Below are 15,790 nucleotides of genomic sequence, written 5' to 3'. Positions count from 1 at the left end.
GTGTGATTCTCTGTTGAATGAAAGAACTGAGAAGTGCATCTTGACATTGTTGACCTAAGTGGGACCTTGCTTATCTAAATAGGGATAGCTTGAGGCAGGGTAGACTAACTACCCACTGAATCATGAAGGAACCAGAAGTGATTAACATGTTTGTTTGAGCTTTCAGCGGCAGGTTTTGTTCATGGCTGGTGACGTTATCAGGGTTACACAACATGGAGTTGCTAATGGATTAATGTCTGACATTTGAGGAAGTGTACCTCTTGAGGCCCTTTTCTAATAAATCAGCGCGGAAAAAGGCGGGCGATGGCCAGTTGTTGCTATTTCCATGCTAGATGGTGGTGGTTGTTGTTTTCAGAATAATCATGTTTTATTAGATATAAAATCCTTTGTCACTATGATACATAATGATGTAATGTATAAGGAGAACCAACTATATATCTAAAGCCAATGCCCCAGTCACCTGTGCAATTACAACAGCTTCAACTAAAACGTTTGGCTGCTTTTAAAGGGACAGTTCACCCTAAAATCAGAAATATCTATTTTACTTCTTACCTGTAATGCTATTTATCAGTCAAGATTGTTTTGTTGTGAGTTGCCGAGGATTGTGGGCAAACATTAATGGCGTCCTCCACAGCTGAGCTATAACGTTAGCTAGCTCTATGGTACTCGGTGAGCTACTAGATGAGTCCTTCTTTCTGCGCGGTGATACAGTTGGTGGATGTAGAATGGTAGACAGAAAATAGTCCCTACATGAAACTGCTCACAACAAGGTCTGTGGATTATCTTGAGTAACCGGGTCATTATTTTTGTCTAGTTCCATTATATTGGAGAGAAGGCAGATATATCTACAGCTGATATCTTCAACACTCAACTATCACACAAACAAAAACGAGACTGATAAGTAGCACAGGTAAGAGGAAAAATATGTATTTTTTGGGGGGGGGGGTTAATTGTTCCTTTAATCACATTTACCTAAGCGATTCATAAGATTGCATGTAATTAATTCAACTATGTTTAAACTTGATAATAATGCCAACATACAGTAATTACATACACTGACAAATCCCCATTATACTCCTGTTTACATGTCTATTCAGATAGATTTGTAGAAATTAATTGGATTTTTTTGTTTGGTTGTTTGTTTTCCTCAAACAAATAATTTCTTTCCTGTCCTACAACTATCACAATTAACTCAAACAGATTCAGCCTTGATTCTGCACCACTTAATCATGTTGTTTACTGCAGCCCTGAAGCTGCATTGTATCTGACAAGAAGAAGAAGATAGTTGTGGAAGTTGAACTGGATTAAGTGACGCAAATGAAATCAAATGTGTTGTTGGCACCACAGGACCCTCAATTAGTAAGATCAAAAATCAGTTTTTGCCCGAGCAGTGTTAATTACAGAGGGCACATGTCAAAGGATTGTGAGACCTGTTAATTCACACTATTATACTAAAGGAGTCAAGGTGCCAGAGTCCCGAGGACAATGTAGTATTTCTGTTCTCCCTTTCAACCAGCTTAGGGAAACTGATCCTATTTTGGCCATCTTGGAAATGGCTCCTGCTTTCATAACAGCCGTTGTACCACCTACCATGAGGAGGAGGAAGTGTCAAGCAGAGACAACACATGCGACTGAGAGGGAATACAATCAAAAGCTTATCGACTGCTATACTGTAGAAAGTAACAGGTGAAAGACTTGTCTGGTAAAGGAGTGCAACTCTTCCTTACATAAAGCAGCTTTTCTCCAAAAGGAAAGAGCACCTCATCCACCCTTGGCATGAGTTTTTTTTTTTTTTTATTATTGTGTCTGGCACATTGAAAATGCAGTGAGAGGGATGAGTGGTGAGCACTAAACAGTTCCTTGCCTCTTAGTCAACCATCCAGCTCATCTAGATGTTTTTAACATACCTGCTGTTTGATCATGTTTACTACTTGCTAGAGTTTCAATCAGAACAACTTCAATTTAAAAAAAATCTTAATGATTAAATAGAAACAATATTAAGGACAAAAACTGAAGGTGATCCAGTATCATGACAATTATTTATTTATTAATTTATTTGTTTTATTAATCATAAATTAAGTACAACAAAAGTGTACCGTCTGTACACATACTGTACCATTAAATCCCCATAATCACATTCTCTAACCCTGACCCTAACCCACACTGTGCCAACATCTGTTACATAATGTATATTCTGGTCTTCAAATATTGGTTGGATTCTACAGAAGCATGTGCACTGACTTGAGGAAAATAAATGTTACATTCAATTCAGTATAATAAGACACAGAAAACATACCTGACAGCAAGAGGTGAAAACTTCGACAAATACGAGCGTATAAACATAAACGTATGTTACCATAATATGAAGTTATAAACAAAGCTTAACGACGCTAAAACACGGAAATTACTTCCAAGAGCAATGTCATTTACCTCTCGGGAGGCAGACGGGAGACACCCAATATAGGTGGGGAACCACCAAAGGTGAACGTAGGGGTATAGAAACTGAGCATCAAACGTTCCACATATTGACTATGGAGGCCAAAGCGTGTCAGGTAATAATAAATGAAACTTATGCAGGGTTTACATTTAATGCAGACGCACCCCAAAGCACACCAGTTTTCCGTGGAGTGCTGCCGGTGTCATTTTGGTGCCAGTTTTAAGCAATTAGGCTTTTCACACCGGACTCGCCACAGCACTGAGCCTCGCTGCCAGCTCATGATCTGCAGCGGTAGTTTCAGTGTCTGGTTTATGCTTTCCTACAAGTGAATCTGGCGAGAAAGCTATTATATTCATATACATTATTATATTAGAAACTATTATTACTACTATTATACTACTGTACTACTACTATTATAAACTACCATATGTATATTGGCTTTTATAAACGATATAAAGGAAATTTTAGATATGGAATAAATGATCTGATTATAATAAATGATAAAATATGCATCCCATGCTTACTCATATTTGTCAGTTGTGTCTAATCAGAGATTGAGAGAGACGAGTGGACACACACACACACACACACACACACACACACACACAAGCAGAAAGAGACAGAGCTCTCCATGTGATTAGAAAAGAGCAGAGGAGCACACTGGCGTGAATGACCAGGCTACTGTTGACAGGTGGCAGTGCAACAGTTGACATATCGGGGTGCTTCCGCGTCTACTGTGAAAATGGCGTTATGCTTCTGTAGCATTCTAGTGAGTGCTCGTTTTTTTTCTTCCATTTTATCCATTCCAGAGCCACGGCATTAAATCAGGCAGTGTACTATGTCTGCATGCTTTGTAAACATAGAAATAGTATTCTCCATGCCATGTCTCCCCGGGATTTTTTTCCACTGTAGCATGACCAAAAGATTCACAAACATGGATATGAATTGACATCCGCATATTCTCTAAATTTCAGGCTCCTCACTGTGGATGTGACAATAAGAATAGGAATACACTGTGGTGGAAAATGGCATCAGAAGGGCATCACTTTTTAATAACCCTCAGTGTGACACTGGATCAAACGCCAGCTAAGGCAAAAGAGGGTAGACGTCAAAGTGGTGACTGATTGGCTGGTTGGTCACAGTGATGTAATGACGCTAACACATTGATGAGCAGGTGCTCAGTGCCAAGCTCTCCATTATCTACTCTAAGGTCATTACCAGGCCATTACTCATTTGGAGTATGTACTCAAATGGAAATGAATCCTCAGGAATTAGTTACCAAGGACCCAGACAACCTGAACCCTGAAGTCCTCTTCAGTGTGTAATTAACACGGGGTATAAATGTATTTCAAGAAAAAGAAGAATCTGAGTATCATTTGTGTTCTCTGGTCCTCTGCACAGTGGTGATGCTGCTTTCCTCGTTATTATAGCAGCCGTTTATTTGGGAAAAAGTTTCATCTTGGTCCATTTCATTTTAGATCCATACTCATACTCTCTCAAGCCATTGACACAAACTTGAACCCACGCAGAACTGAATCTGGGTTTGGTTAATATTCAGTCACTTTACTTGAAAGTTCTTTTAATAAGTAATTAAATTAATGAATAAATGTGCTTTTTTATGGCTTCATGAAGTCTGGCTAAAACCTGATGAATTCTCAGCATTAGACGAGGCTTCTCTTTCAAATTACTCTTCCCACCATGATGCTCACGCTGTTACTCTTGGTGGGGGAGTTGCTTTGATCATAAACTCTGACTTGCATCTAAGTCTTACATCTAACATCAGCCTTTGTCAGTAAAGTTGTTTTTTTATGTAGTTGTACTTACATCATTATATCATCATATCATCAAAGACCACCCTCTTGGATGATATGATGATCTACAGCTCTTGTTTTTTTTCTCAAATGTTAATGATCCATCAGACCAGTTTAAATAGGCCTTCATCTGGCTCATTGATGCATTTGATTTTATTTCATTATGATCACTTCCTTTACAGATTTATCCATCTTCATGTCCATCTAATGATCAATCCCTCACCCAAGAAATTAACTGTCGTCTTAGTTGTTTATTGCTGCAGCATTAACGCCTCCATCATCACATCTGCAACTCCCATTATTGGTTACATTAGTTCCCTGGAGAGTCTTATCAATGATTTTAATGACATTGTGTCCTCAGCACTCCTGACTCAATTTCTTCCCCAAACTGAAAGACTCTCTTGAGTTGAATCTGTCAAATTATTTTAATAAACTCTGTGCTTTGTGTGTACAGTTAAGGTATATTACAAAACCTCAGTATGTCAATAACATTTTTATTATGGAATGTCAACTCCAAATAAACTTTTTGCAGCATTAAAAGTTTATTTCACACTTAATATCAATACATTCAACCCCAAGTTTTGATTTTGACACAGTGGCTCGATTTGCCAATAAATACCCCCTGGGTCATTGCTCCAGTTTTTCTGTTGATGATTTTCTTGTTCTTTATTGCCATTAAGGTCAATGCTATCAGAGACAAAATTATGAATGTTGTGGCGCATGACCCCTGGAGCCCGCCTCACTTTGTACAAATGTCTTAATCACAGTTAAAGCTGCATTTTAACCATGAGCTGAAGTCCAGTTTTACCTTGGAAAACGTATTACATTATTTCTAGTTTAAATCCCAGTGATGAAACTTCTAATACAGAGGAGTGTTTTCACTCCATGGACTGCTGTCTGTTTCCTAGCAACTTGCCGGTTTCCACAGCATTGTTTTAAAGAGCTTCAGGGGGAAGATGGTCGTAATTTTATGTGTTGCCTCTGAGATGTCAGGTGCCCAAGCAATTTTCAACAGGAGACTCCCTCAACCCCAACACAAATTAATAGTCATTTTCTTTGTATCAAGGGGATCATCATCAATTTGCGTTACAATGGAATATGTCAATCAAGTGCTATTCTCATGAAAGGAAAATGTCCATCTTGTAATCCACAGACACCCCTTACCTTTCAAAGGAAAATAATGTTTCAGAGATTATCTGCCTGCTTGGTTTTGTGCAAAAAGTCCCTCTCTGTGAATTAATGGCAGTAAAATCATGTTCTGATTAAGATAGGGCTTTGTAATTAAAATCATATTCTTTGCTTAAAGCTGCTCCAATCAATATTTTCTAACTTTTTTCCCCACAAAAAAGCTCTTATAAACCCACTGTACACTTCCAACCCAATCAGGAAACAGACAAACATAGTGACTCACTGGTGAACATAGTGGAGCATTTTGCAGCTATAGAGTAAAACATTTCCTTTAGAAGTTGGTGGAGACCAAAACGTAGCTAAAAAGAGGGTAAATATTGGATATACATCTTTCATGACACCAAAAACATTCAAAAATTGGAGGTTTGTTGCCAAGTTGTGTGATTATCTGTTTTTGATACTCAGTTTTAGAGATGCAGTTGCATCCCCAGGTCTTAAAATGACCTTGGTGACAAAAGTAATTAGTGAACATCACCAACAAGTACAAAACAATATCCATATTGCAAGGGGAAAAGTATGGAATTTTATTTTAGTCATTCTCAAGCCTGAATTAGTATGAAAAAAAGAAGAGTGTAAAATAATATCTGTGTTTCCAGACTGTTGTTGCTATCCTGTTTTCTAAAATATAAAATTCAGAATTTCTAAAAATAAATCGATGATACAAGCAGAGTGGTTTTTCATGCCGTTTCAAACGTTTACCACTGTGTGAGAGAGTGCCGGGCCGAGTGAGCTTGATGATATCAAAAGCAAGGCAAGAAGTATGGCGTGAAACTGAACGCACACTCCTACGCAGAGCTGCCTCTACACTTGTAAGTCACAGCCTGCAAAACAGTTCTGCCCCAAGTGCCTTAAGTGTACCAAATCAGAACATCTGTGACCAAATTGGTTTGAAAGGAAGTATCTTTGAATTGCATATTTACATATGCATCAAAAATAACCAAATAGTAAGCTTGTCTGAACAGTTTTAAGTTTGCAGTGATGTAGTTATCAGTTAACAGACCGTGCCTTTATGGCTGCATTCATTGTTGTTTCCATGGACACAGTGAATAAACAAGACTGCACAGACGCTGTGAAAATTAAATTAACTTTTTTCAACTCGTTTTCGGTTCTTATTTATAAACATACAAAAAATGTAGGGGGATCAATCAAATGATGTTATTTTTGATATGTTAAGGGAGATGATACAAATATAGATAGCACTGGTTGGTTTACTTCCTTTTTTGGCAGTGATGAACTTTGTTTGGTGTAAATTGATTTGTTTGAGCTGCAGTTGGATTTTTAAACCATGCATTCACATAAGGGTGCTTTCAGACCTGGAGTTGTCTTGCTTTGATCTGAATCAGGGTCTAATTTTGTTACTAAGTTGTATAATTGCCTAGAATTGGTTCGTATTCTCACGGCAGCATTTATAAGCGGACCAGATAAAATGCTTGTGAGAGAAAGCTGCTCTTGATTCATCAGAATTTCCATGTGGGAAAAATCCAGGAAGTAAACAATACGTTGAAGAAGAGTACACCTATAAGATAAATGTGACATTTTCTAATGCACAATGGAGGGACAACTACGCAGGTTGATTTTAGCGCTGGTCATCTTGTACTATATTGCTTGCAGTGTTCATTTTAAGCAAACCATACAGGTTGAAAACAAAGCGCTCCAACTAGAAAACAATGTTTTGATGCATTGGATGCGCTGAATGTGCATATTAAGGCAGTACAGGAGGAGGTGCACATTAATAATCCTCTAGGACTGTAACATGCTCATGTTTAACCCAAACAATGTGTCATGTGACTGCAGTTGGTTCGGATCGAGGTCGGTACACGTTCTCACCACAAACAAGCCGCACCAGAGTTTGTTTGTAACCGGACCGAGACCACCTCTTCAAAAAGGTCTTGGTTCTGTTGTTTTGTTGCACACCTCATTGCAATTGCTGTGTTCACACCTGCCCAAACGAAGAGCACTTAGGGGGCAAGCAAACTTGAGTGAGATTGAACTGAAGCAAACAGGGCAGGGGGGGTAAAGCACCCTAATAAACATGTAGCTGTTTATTGTCTGAAAATTCTACTGAGAAAAGTATGGCCTTTTGAAATGGAGAATGGATAGGAACCTTGGTTATAAACAGGCGTAATTAGCTTTGTGTTGGTATAATGAGTGGTTTAGGTTAGGTTACTTTGATATATTGTCTTTTGTGTCTGCATCTGAGGGTCTCAAACACTGCTCAAATGGATTTCCTCTGCAAGCGAAGAAAAACAAGATTTAATACAGCGAGAAGATGCTCTTGGTGAACGTTCATCTCGGAGATTTGAAAATAGTTCTGTTGAAGGAACATCAGCATCCTCAAAGGACATTGGAATTGCTCTGAAGTGCTCTGTTGCTTTTTAGATGGAGTGAACGTAAAAGCATACAGTGTAGGGACACGAGTGCTTGCCGATAGAGAGGCTTTCACAAAGAACACAATGTGTGTGTGTGTGTGTTTGGGGTTTTATGCATGTGTTTGTGTTTGAGCACGGGGATGAAAGTTATACATAATGCATCATGCTACACGGGGCAGCACTCACCCTGGTATCATGAGTCAAGGTGAAATTACCTGCACTCGCGCACTGCCCCATGCTCTTATCGGAGAATGGTAATGATTTCAAGGTGAAGTGGGTCAGTGGTGTACATGATAATATATTTAGGCAGACCACTGTTGTGAACCATCTGTAGGTCCCACTCAGAGCCCTGCAATTCAGGTGAGCAGCTGGAGAGCTACAGATGGCTGAGGTAGTGGAGGGAAAGAGTGGGGTCATGGGGATGAAGATCGACTTGCTTCTTCTATTATCTGTTGATCCTTGTGAAGTACGAGCTGATTGTTGGTACACCTTTAGAGCTGCCATGGCTCTGCTCTATCTAATCTTTACTATAGATGAAACAGCACAGACACAGAACTTAAAATTCAGCCCACTAAAGGGGAGTGCTTTTGAAAACGCTCGCTTTAATGAATACATTCTAAAGCACACTGAGGTATTGCTGTGGACCTTGATGTCATGTAGCTTAGTATAAGTCTGATTGTACTGTTCATGGGGTTCAAGTCAGTGTGAGGAGCAGTGTAAGAAACAGTGTGATAGGAGCAGCTCAGCAGGGTTAGCGTTAATGCTCCAGATGGCTCTCTAACATAGCCAGACAGTGCATTTCGTCTTCACTTGAGCTTTGTGGACTTTCTCCCTCGCCTTGTTCTGTGGAAATTATACAAGTCTGATTAGTAATATATTGAAATATTTTTCCTTTTATTGCTTCAGTGTGCATGGCTGAGCTAATTAATACATGTGATCTGAAGGCAAGCATTTTTCCCTCCTTCCCTTTCTTCTTGTGTTATCACACAAAAACAATTGGAGCACTGAAGAGAGACCCAGACACTGCACGCATATCATTGGCACTTTCCGCATTTGACGTCATCAGCATTTCCCAAGCCTGCCAATACCCATTCATGCACATAAAGGGGAATGACTCTGCTTAAGAATTCTTATATTATTCCTGCACTCAGATCAATAGCAGCATCAAGTCCTGTTAAAATCTGGAGCGGTAAGACTCAAAGGTGATGTCAGCGGCATTAAGCAGGGAGCTGCTCCACAGACAAAGAAAGCTATTGGATTTTATAAGCAATAAACAAGTTTTGGGTTTTGATGTGTTTATATTTATGATCACGGAGTGCAGTCAATACTGATTGAGCTGTTCTTGGTCATAGCACACTCCAGACTACAGAGTAGAGTTTTGCTTACCTCTTCAAAGGCCAGTTTGAAAGGTGCCCCCAGAAAATTGTTTCGTTAGGAGTCAGTGTCAGGTTCAGATCGGTGCATTGAGTGGATTATGACTGTTTAACTTTTAACTTTCAAACAAATGCCCCTTTAGTAAAAAGGTTAGTAAGCTGCTGCTTGGTAAACCAGTAAGGCGGCAGGGAAAGCTTTTCATTCTTTTTGTTGGTGGACTCTTCTATCTACTTAATGGCGATGACATCATCGGTAAACAGAGATATTGTCTGGTTTGTCTGTTGTCTGGCAGGGTTGTCACGATTCCAGAATTTTAAACTTCAGTACCATACTGGTATAAAAAAATGATAATCAATACCTCTTTTGATACCACAACAAAAAGAAAAGAAAGTCCTTGTCTCACAAAATAGGATTTTTTTCCTCCCCTTTTTTAAATTAAAAGTCTAAATACACTGAAAGTGTCTGACACATACGTGTTGAAGTGCACCTACTGAACAGGAAACAAAGGCAAAGGCATTGTCAAATGAAGACCCAGCAATCGATGTCAGTGAGGCAGAGAGGAGAGACAGAGAGGCGAACTTGAAGCGAGAGTGCACAACAGTTTAAGGCAACAGATGACAGCTGATGTTAGCCCTGTTAGCTTAGCTCAAAACCTTATTAAAAATACAGTGGTAATGCTGCAGTGCAAAATGAAAACAACTACCACCGCCAACCACAAAATGACTATAGATGTTAAAAGATTTGTTGTCACACATCAGCTACTAAATAAGAACAATAAAAGCTGAGACCCTTGTTAGATAAGTTAGCATAACAGACCCACCCTGTACCATCCATCATGAAAGTTTGACAGCTATAGGTCATAACACTTAACTGGCAACATAAATTTAAAAACAGCAGTAACACATCGAAAATTAACATTCGGTATGTCTGTAAAGCATACAAACTTGTGCCTGCCTACATATCAATAGCGACCTTTGCTTAAAACAGAATTTAAATCTGATGCCTGCAGTGCACCATAGGAGCATCAGACGTGTGTGAGGCAGCTAAATGAGGCACATCAGTTGTCACTTTCAGTGCATTTGGGCCTTAACCACCTGGCTGCACAAAGAGCCGGTGCAGAGAAAGTCATGGTAACATTTTCATTAAGATAGTCCACCTACAGATAGTTCATTTTTTAGTATTTGTAACATTTCAACACCTTATTAGTCAAGATTAAACAATTCAAGTGTTTTGCTTTGTTTGTAGATGTTTAACAGATTATCTATAGAGTTCATGTGACAAATCATGAACATGTCACATGGTTTGTTGCTGGTGAGTCTGCGGCAACAGCCACAGGTTGGGGACCAGCTGATATCGTTCCTGTTGTTTCATCTGTACAGGCTTGGTTTTGGAAAACTGATTGTAAATCAGGTTTTTTTTAAGGTTTCAATACTTTTGATACTATCAAGTTCACAATTAAGTGTGATCGTATTGTTTTTAATGTGGTATATTTCAAAGTATTGGTATTTTTGACAACCTTAATCAAATACACATGTAACAGTTTCAGCAAGACAACAATCAGTATAGCCATTATTGCTTATTAAAAGTTAACAGTGGGATATCATCTACATGTTTTGAACTTAGTATGAACCCACTATATACAACAACAGGATTCATTTTAGATCTTATGGACTGTTCTACAATACATGGATCGTTTGAAATTTGCACTTCACATAATACCTGGAGAGTTTGAGACGGTCCCAGATGAAGTTGCACACCCCTTACTTCATCAGAGAATCGGGGTTACATGAATAACCCATAACCCTATGGTCCACCGTCTTCACAATCTGTTGGTGTCTTGTTGCGTGTCGCGCTTTTACCTTTTGCCTTTTCAATGTGTAATACTGGATATATTCGATGCAAAGCTCCATTAAATGTTACATCATCCCAGTTCTATCAGCTGGTTAAGCCATATTCATATTGACAGTGACATGGCTTTCCTCTTTTCAGAAGACCGGTTGTCTTTTTTAGTTACAGTGACAAAATTGCCCGAGGCATTGCTCCATGGAGTAATAGCAGTCTGTTTTTGGCTCTTAAGTGAGTGCGGACCCCTTTATAACACAGATGTATAACAAGTGCTACACTTGTGCAATTATAAACACCATGTAGCAAAAGATGTGTTACATTTTATTGCACTCATGCTGTTTTTCTGGATGGTAGTCCACACCACCGAGAAGCTACTTCTCATATTTCTCTTAAGACAAAAATTCTGTTTCCTCGGGCTAACTCTTCATCTTCTTTCCTTTCTTTTCTCCTCCTTTACCTGCGCCCAATTATTCTCTTAACTTCCTCCTCATCGGTCACTTTGTTTGAGAAGTCTATTTTTTCTTACTTTTTATAATGATTCCTTCTGTCCTTCCTTCCTTCCTTCAAGGGTTTCCATATCAATTAATCAAAAATAGAGAATGGTGGAGGATGTCCTAGGGTAGTGTGATTTAGCAAACTTTAAATTTAAAACATTAACATTTTACAGGGGACGGCTTCAGCTGTATTGTAGCTTAGTTGGAGGCCTTATGAATTAAAATACTTTGCTGTCACTTTATTTCTCTTGGAGTTTTTCCACTTAAAATGTACACATGAAGCTTATACTAGATATGAAAACTTTATACTGAAAGTAAATTTGACAATCTTATGAAAAAATTTAAACTCAGATTCACCTACTCAGCTATTCCACAAGGTTTTAGCCATACCCCACAGCCCTTTTCTTTAGGAATTGCCAAGACAGTGAACACTGTTTTTATATTTTTTTTATGGCAGATATGTTTTCCCAAGGTAAAAAATGAACCTCTGCAACAAATTATAAATTCTGCTTATATAGCAAGGGCAGTCGTGTTTGTGTATCCTGCTGATTTTCTATAACACAGCTTCTCAGGTGGTAGAAGTTCATGACTTGCCTCTGGCATCAAATATTGTAGATTGTCCTATGTGGGTCTGAATAAACAAGCATGTAGGCATGCAAGTGCCCTGTATATTATAAAGGCAACTGCATTCTTTTTTTGCAACATTTTTTATTGGTTTTACAAACCAACATAGACTTTATTTTTCATTTTGTTGCATGACAACTCATTTTCCTAACTTTAGTATCCTACATTTTTTTAAATAAAGTGTTTAGAACCATATATTATGTATTTATGTGTGTAATGCAGAAACCTTGCACCTTGCACCAAGTCCCCTTCCACTCATAAATGTATTTTTCTTATGTTAGTGTCAACAAAAATGTCTGACCTTGACAATACTGACTTGTATCTGAGCACCGTTTGTCACTAGAAGGGTGTTGTCGATTTCCTGTACTGAAGGGGGCGATGTCTGTTCATCTCCCTAAAATCTGAGATTCAGACGTACACCAAGCAAAGTAGATTAGGTATGTCACTAGTATGAAAGCCAATCGCTGTCTAACAGGAAACACATTTTGATGTGGGGGACAGACTTCAACACAACACTGGCAGAGAAACCTGAAACCTCCAGTGTTAGCATTAGCATAGTAAAAGTTTTGACAGCAGACATGGTAGAGTTTTTGGTTTTTGGATATAAACCGGACCCTGAAGCTTCTGTCCATTATCTACATAAAACCCCATCATAGCAGATTTTACGATATGTTTCACAACCATTAACGCTGTGTCAGCCACTGCCAGTTAGCCTGCAAGCTAACAAACTACATAAACAAATAAATGATGCTAACTACACTTACCATTCTGATACATCTGCTAGTTGCTGACAACAGACTTCATTTGAGACTTGGTCTGACTGAGGCTTAAACATGTATGGCTGACTCTCTCCGATGCTTCCTCTAAATGCTGACGCTAGCCATCTTGATCTTTCACTGGTCAACCTAGCATGAGCAGTGCTGGAGAAAACAGAGAGTAAAACCCAGTGTACACAGTGATGATGGGCAGACAGAGCAGAAGCCAAATCCAGAAGGGAAAGCAGGAAAGAATCTACTTCCAGCCCCTTTTTCAGAATTTTTTTTTCAACTATTGTGTGGGGAAAGCCATGTTAAACAAAATATTTATCATGTCAAGAGTATTTTTTGACATACTTTAAGACCTGTGTGGAGAGGGACTTGTACTTAAAGTGCTGTGAAACAACAACAACCAGCTACAATTAACCATCTTGTGTTGAATACAATAGTAAATGTGCTGTTATTGTTATTAATGCTCCTGTGTTTTCTCTGTCCCTTTCAGACCAGTGCACTGTGACAAGATCTTATCTCTTCCTCCACAAGTTCTGGTTCTTCAGTACCATCTACTACTTTGGCAACTGGGCCTTCATTGGGGTAAGTACAAGCATGTAAATCTTGTCTTAATTTTAAGTAGTGTGAGAATTACAGTTGAATGTTCCCAGGAATTTGACAGGTGAGACTCTTGTTCATTATTGGCAAAGACAAATAAAAACCAGTGAAAATAGTTATTTTGTATCTGTTGAGCAATAAATCATTTACAGCAACAACATCTATAAAACATTTAATTCAGTTCAAAATCGGTTCAAGAGTGTTTTCTTCGGGGGAATAGCGTGAGAGCCAAAGCACATAATTTAATTTCTACTCGGGGAAAAAAAAAAAAAGGTTACTGAAAATGATTTTCCAAGACTGCACACAGCTAATCTCCTCAGCAAAAATATTTAATAGCCTCTTTCCTGGTGCTGTTGATGCATTCTATCGATCAAATGATCCTCATGAAATATTTCCTAATGTGTGCTTTGCTCATTATTTTTAGGCTTTCCTCATTGGTCTGGTGGTGTCCTGCTGCAGAGGGAAGAAGTCTGTGATTGAAGGAGAGGTGGAGGCTGACGACTCAGACTTAAGTGATGATGAATATGTGCACTGAAAGTCAGTACTCACTGGGCCAGATTTGTAAATATTCCCACCGTAACTTAAAGGGACTAGAAAGTACAACTTCATAAACAAATGTGTGTCAGTAATTTGTCATTATTTAATTTATTGGTTTTAAGGAGTTATTGTTGCGGCGTCTTGTGGATTCCCGCCTTGTTTTGAGTTGACACATCTGTCCCCTTAATGAGACTGCTGAGACTGATCGTTGCGTCCTTCTCAGTCAGTATTATTGATGACTTTGGGATTCTGGGAGTGTCCTCCAACTCAATCCTACCTTGAGAATTCACTTATCAACAGTTTGAAACTGACACAAATTGGTCATTTTTGTACTAGAGGAGACACTCTTATTGCAGTAGCAGAGACAGTCACACGCTGCTCCAAAACTTTATGTCTTACTTGGAGCTAGGACATAAACTTACTTTTTACATCCTCTAAGCACTTTCTAGACCCTTTAAATGGTCACTTTATGACATTATCTATAGCTGGCTCTCGTGTACATAAACATAAAATACCGAAAACATTGGAGCCTACACAAACTGGTCTGCCTGCTTGTTTTCTGAGGAGCTAATTGGTATAAAAAAAATAATGATTCTAAGTGTTGACAGCATTAACGTTTTCAAACTTTATTTTGCTTGTTTTGTCTGAGGTTAAATATAGTGCTAGAGGTTTGCTGCTTTTCTCCCGACACTAGTCATTTGCAGACCATTATTTAAGCAGACGTTACTGTACTTGCATACCTGCACTGTGTGAAATGTAAAGGACCAATTACAGCTGTCGTGTTTCCAAAGTTTCACTTATTCTTAGTTTTTAAATAAATGGGTTCAACAGCTTTTTGCTGTCTGTTTTGAAAGAACCTGAGAAAATGGAGAAGGGGATATAAACAGAATTAATCAACTATGGATGTAATTTTCTTTTAATTTAGGAGTACTTTTCATTTTTCCCAGTGCTCTAGAGTTTGTGACTTAGAACTATTAATGGCTTTTTTCAGCTATGTTTAATTTCTTTTCAGTGTATTTAGCAGTGTCAAAATGAATATACACTGTTCATTTAATCAACACGTTGACAGAAAATATGAATATGAATGGCCTTTTTTAATTTGGAAACCAAATATTTGTGCCTCATGAATGTGTAGCACCATGATGGGCACACACTGCTGTGTATGCTACTCCAAATTAGACTCACAGAAATCAGCCTGAATCTCATAAGTTTGGTTTTTGCTTTGAGATACTGGTTTGGTTATGTAACACTGAGAATCAGTGGAGCCAGCAGCAGGGAATGTGGTTACATGATGACGACAGAAGCTGCATCACATGTAGTTTTCACCTGTTACTGGTTGAAAGGAATGCTGTTGTTGGAAGTTGTGTCAGTATTGAATGATACCTGTATCTTAAGAAGAAAATAAAACCATTTTAAAACACACTTCGTGTTGGTCCGGAACATGTCGTTTTTTCCAGTTTCAGCTATTTTGACCCCTTCTTTCATACCCACACTGGGTTGGAAATTATTATTTTTTGTTTAGTTCCACTGTGGCCGATGGATTCCAAAATCTACCAGCCACTCAACAGATTGCCATTGTCTTTTTGGCTGGTGAGGGAAGCAAATCTAGCAGCCACTTGCATATTTTACCAGCATTTGGTTGGTGGCTGGTGGTAATTTCCAAACCTGTACCCAGTATTCACTGCATGGTTGGCCCAAACAATATACAAAAATCATATATAAGATAAACCCATCAGTGAAAACATTA

At 38.6% G+C, this 15,790-nt stretch overlaps 1 protein-coding gene across 2 annotated transcripts in view; it reads left to right on the top strand.

Annotated features, from left to right (window-relative positions):
• Positions 1-15,465, top strand: part of lmbrd1 (LMBR1 domain containing 1) — a 73,912-nt gene extending 58,447 nt beyond the window's left edge. For both annotated transcript variants that reach the window (XM_033614042.2, XM_033614041.2), the window contains exons 15-16: positions 13,400-13,491; positions 13,931-15,465. In XM_033614042.2, the coding sequence (XP_033469933.1) occupies positions 13,400-13,491; positions 13,931-14,041 (203 nt within the window). In that variant the 3' untranslated portion in view covers positions 14,042-15,465. The remainder of the gene's footprint in view (positions 1-13,399; positions 13,492-13,930) is intronic.
• The last annotated feature ends 325 nt before the right edge of the window (positions 15,466-15,790 follow it).

Source organism: Epinephelus lanceolatus, chromosome 17, assembly GCF_041903045.1.
Source record: "Epinephelus lanceolatus isolate andai-2023 chromosome 17, ASM4190304v1, whole genome shotgun sequence".
Lineage (NCBI taxonomy): Eukaryota > Metazoa > Chordata > Actinopteri > Perciformes > Serranidae > Epinephelus > Epinephelus lanceolatus.
This window is presented reverse-complemented; position numbering and strand designations above follow the sequence as displayed.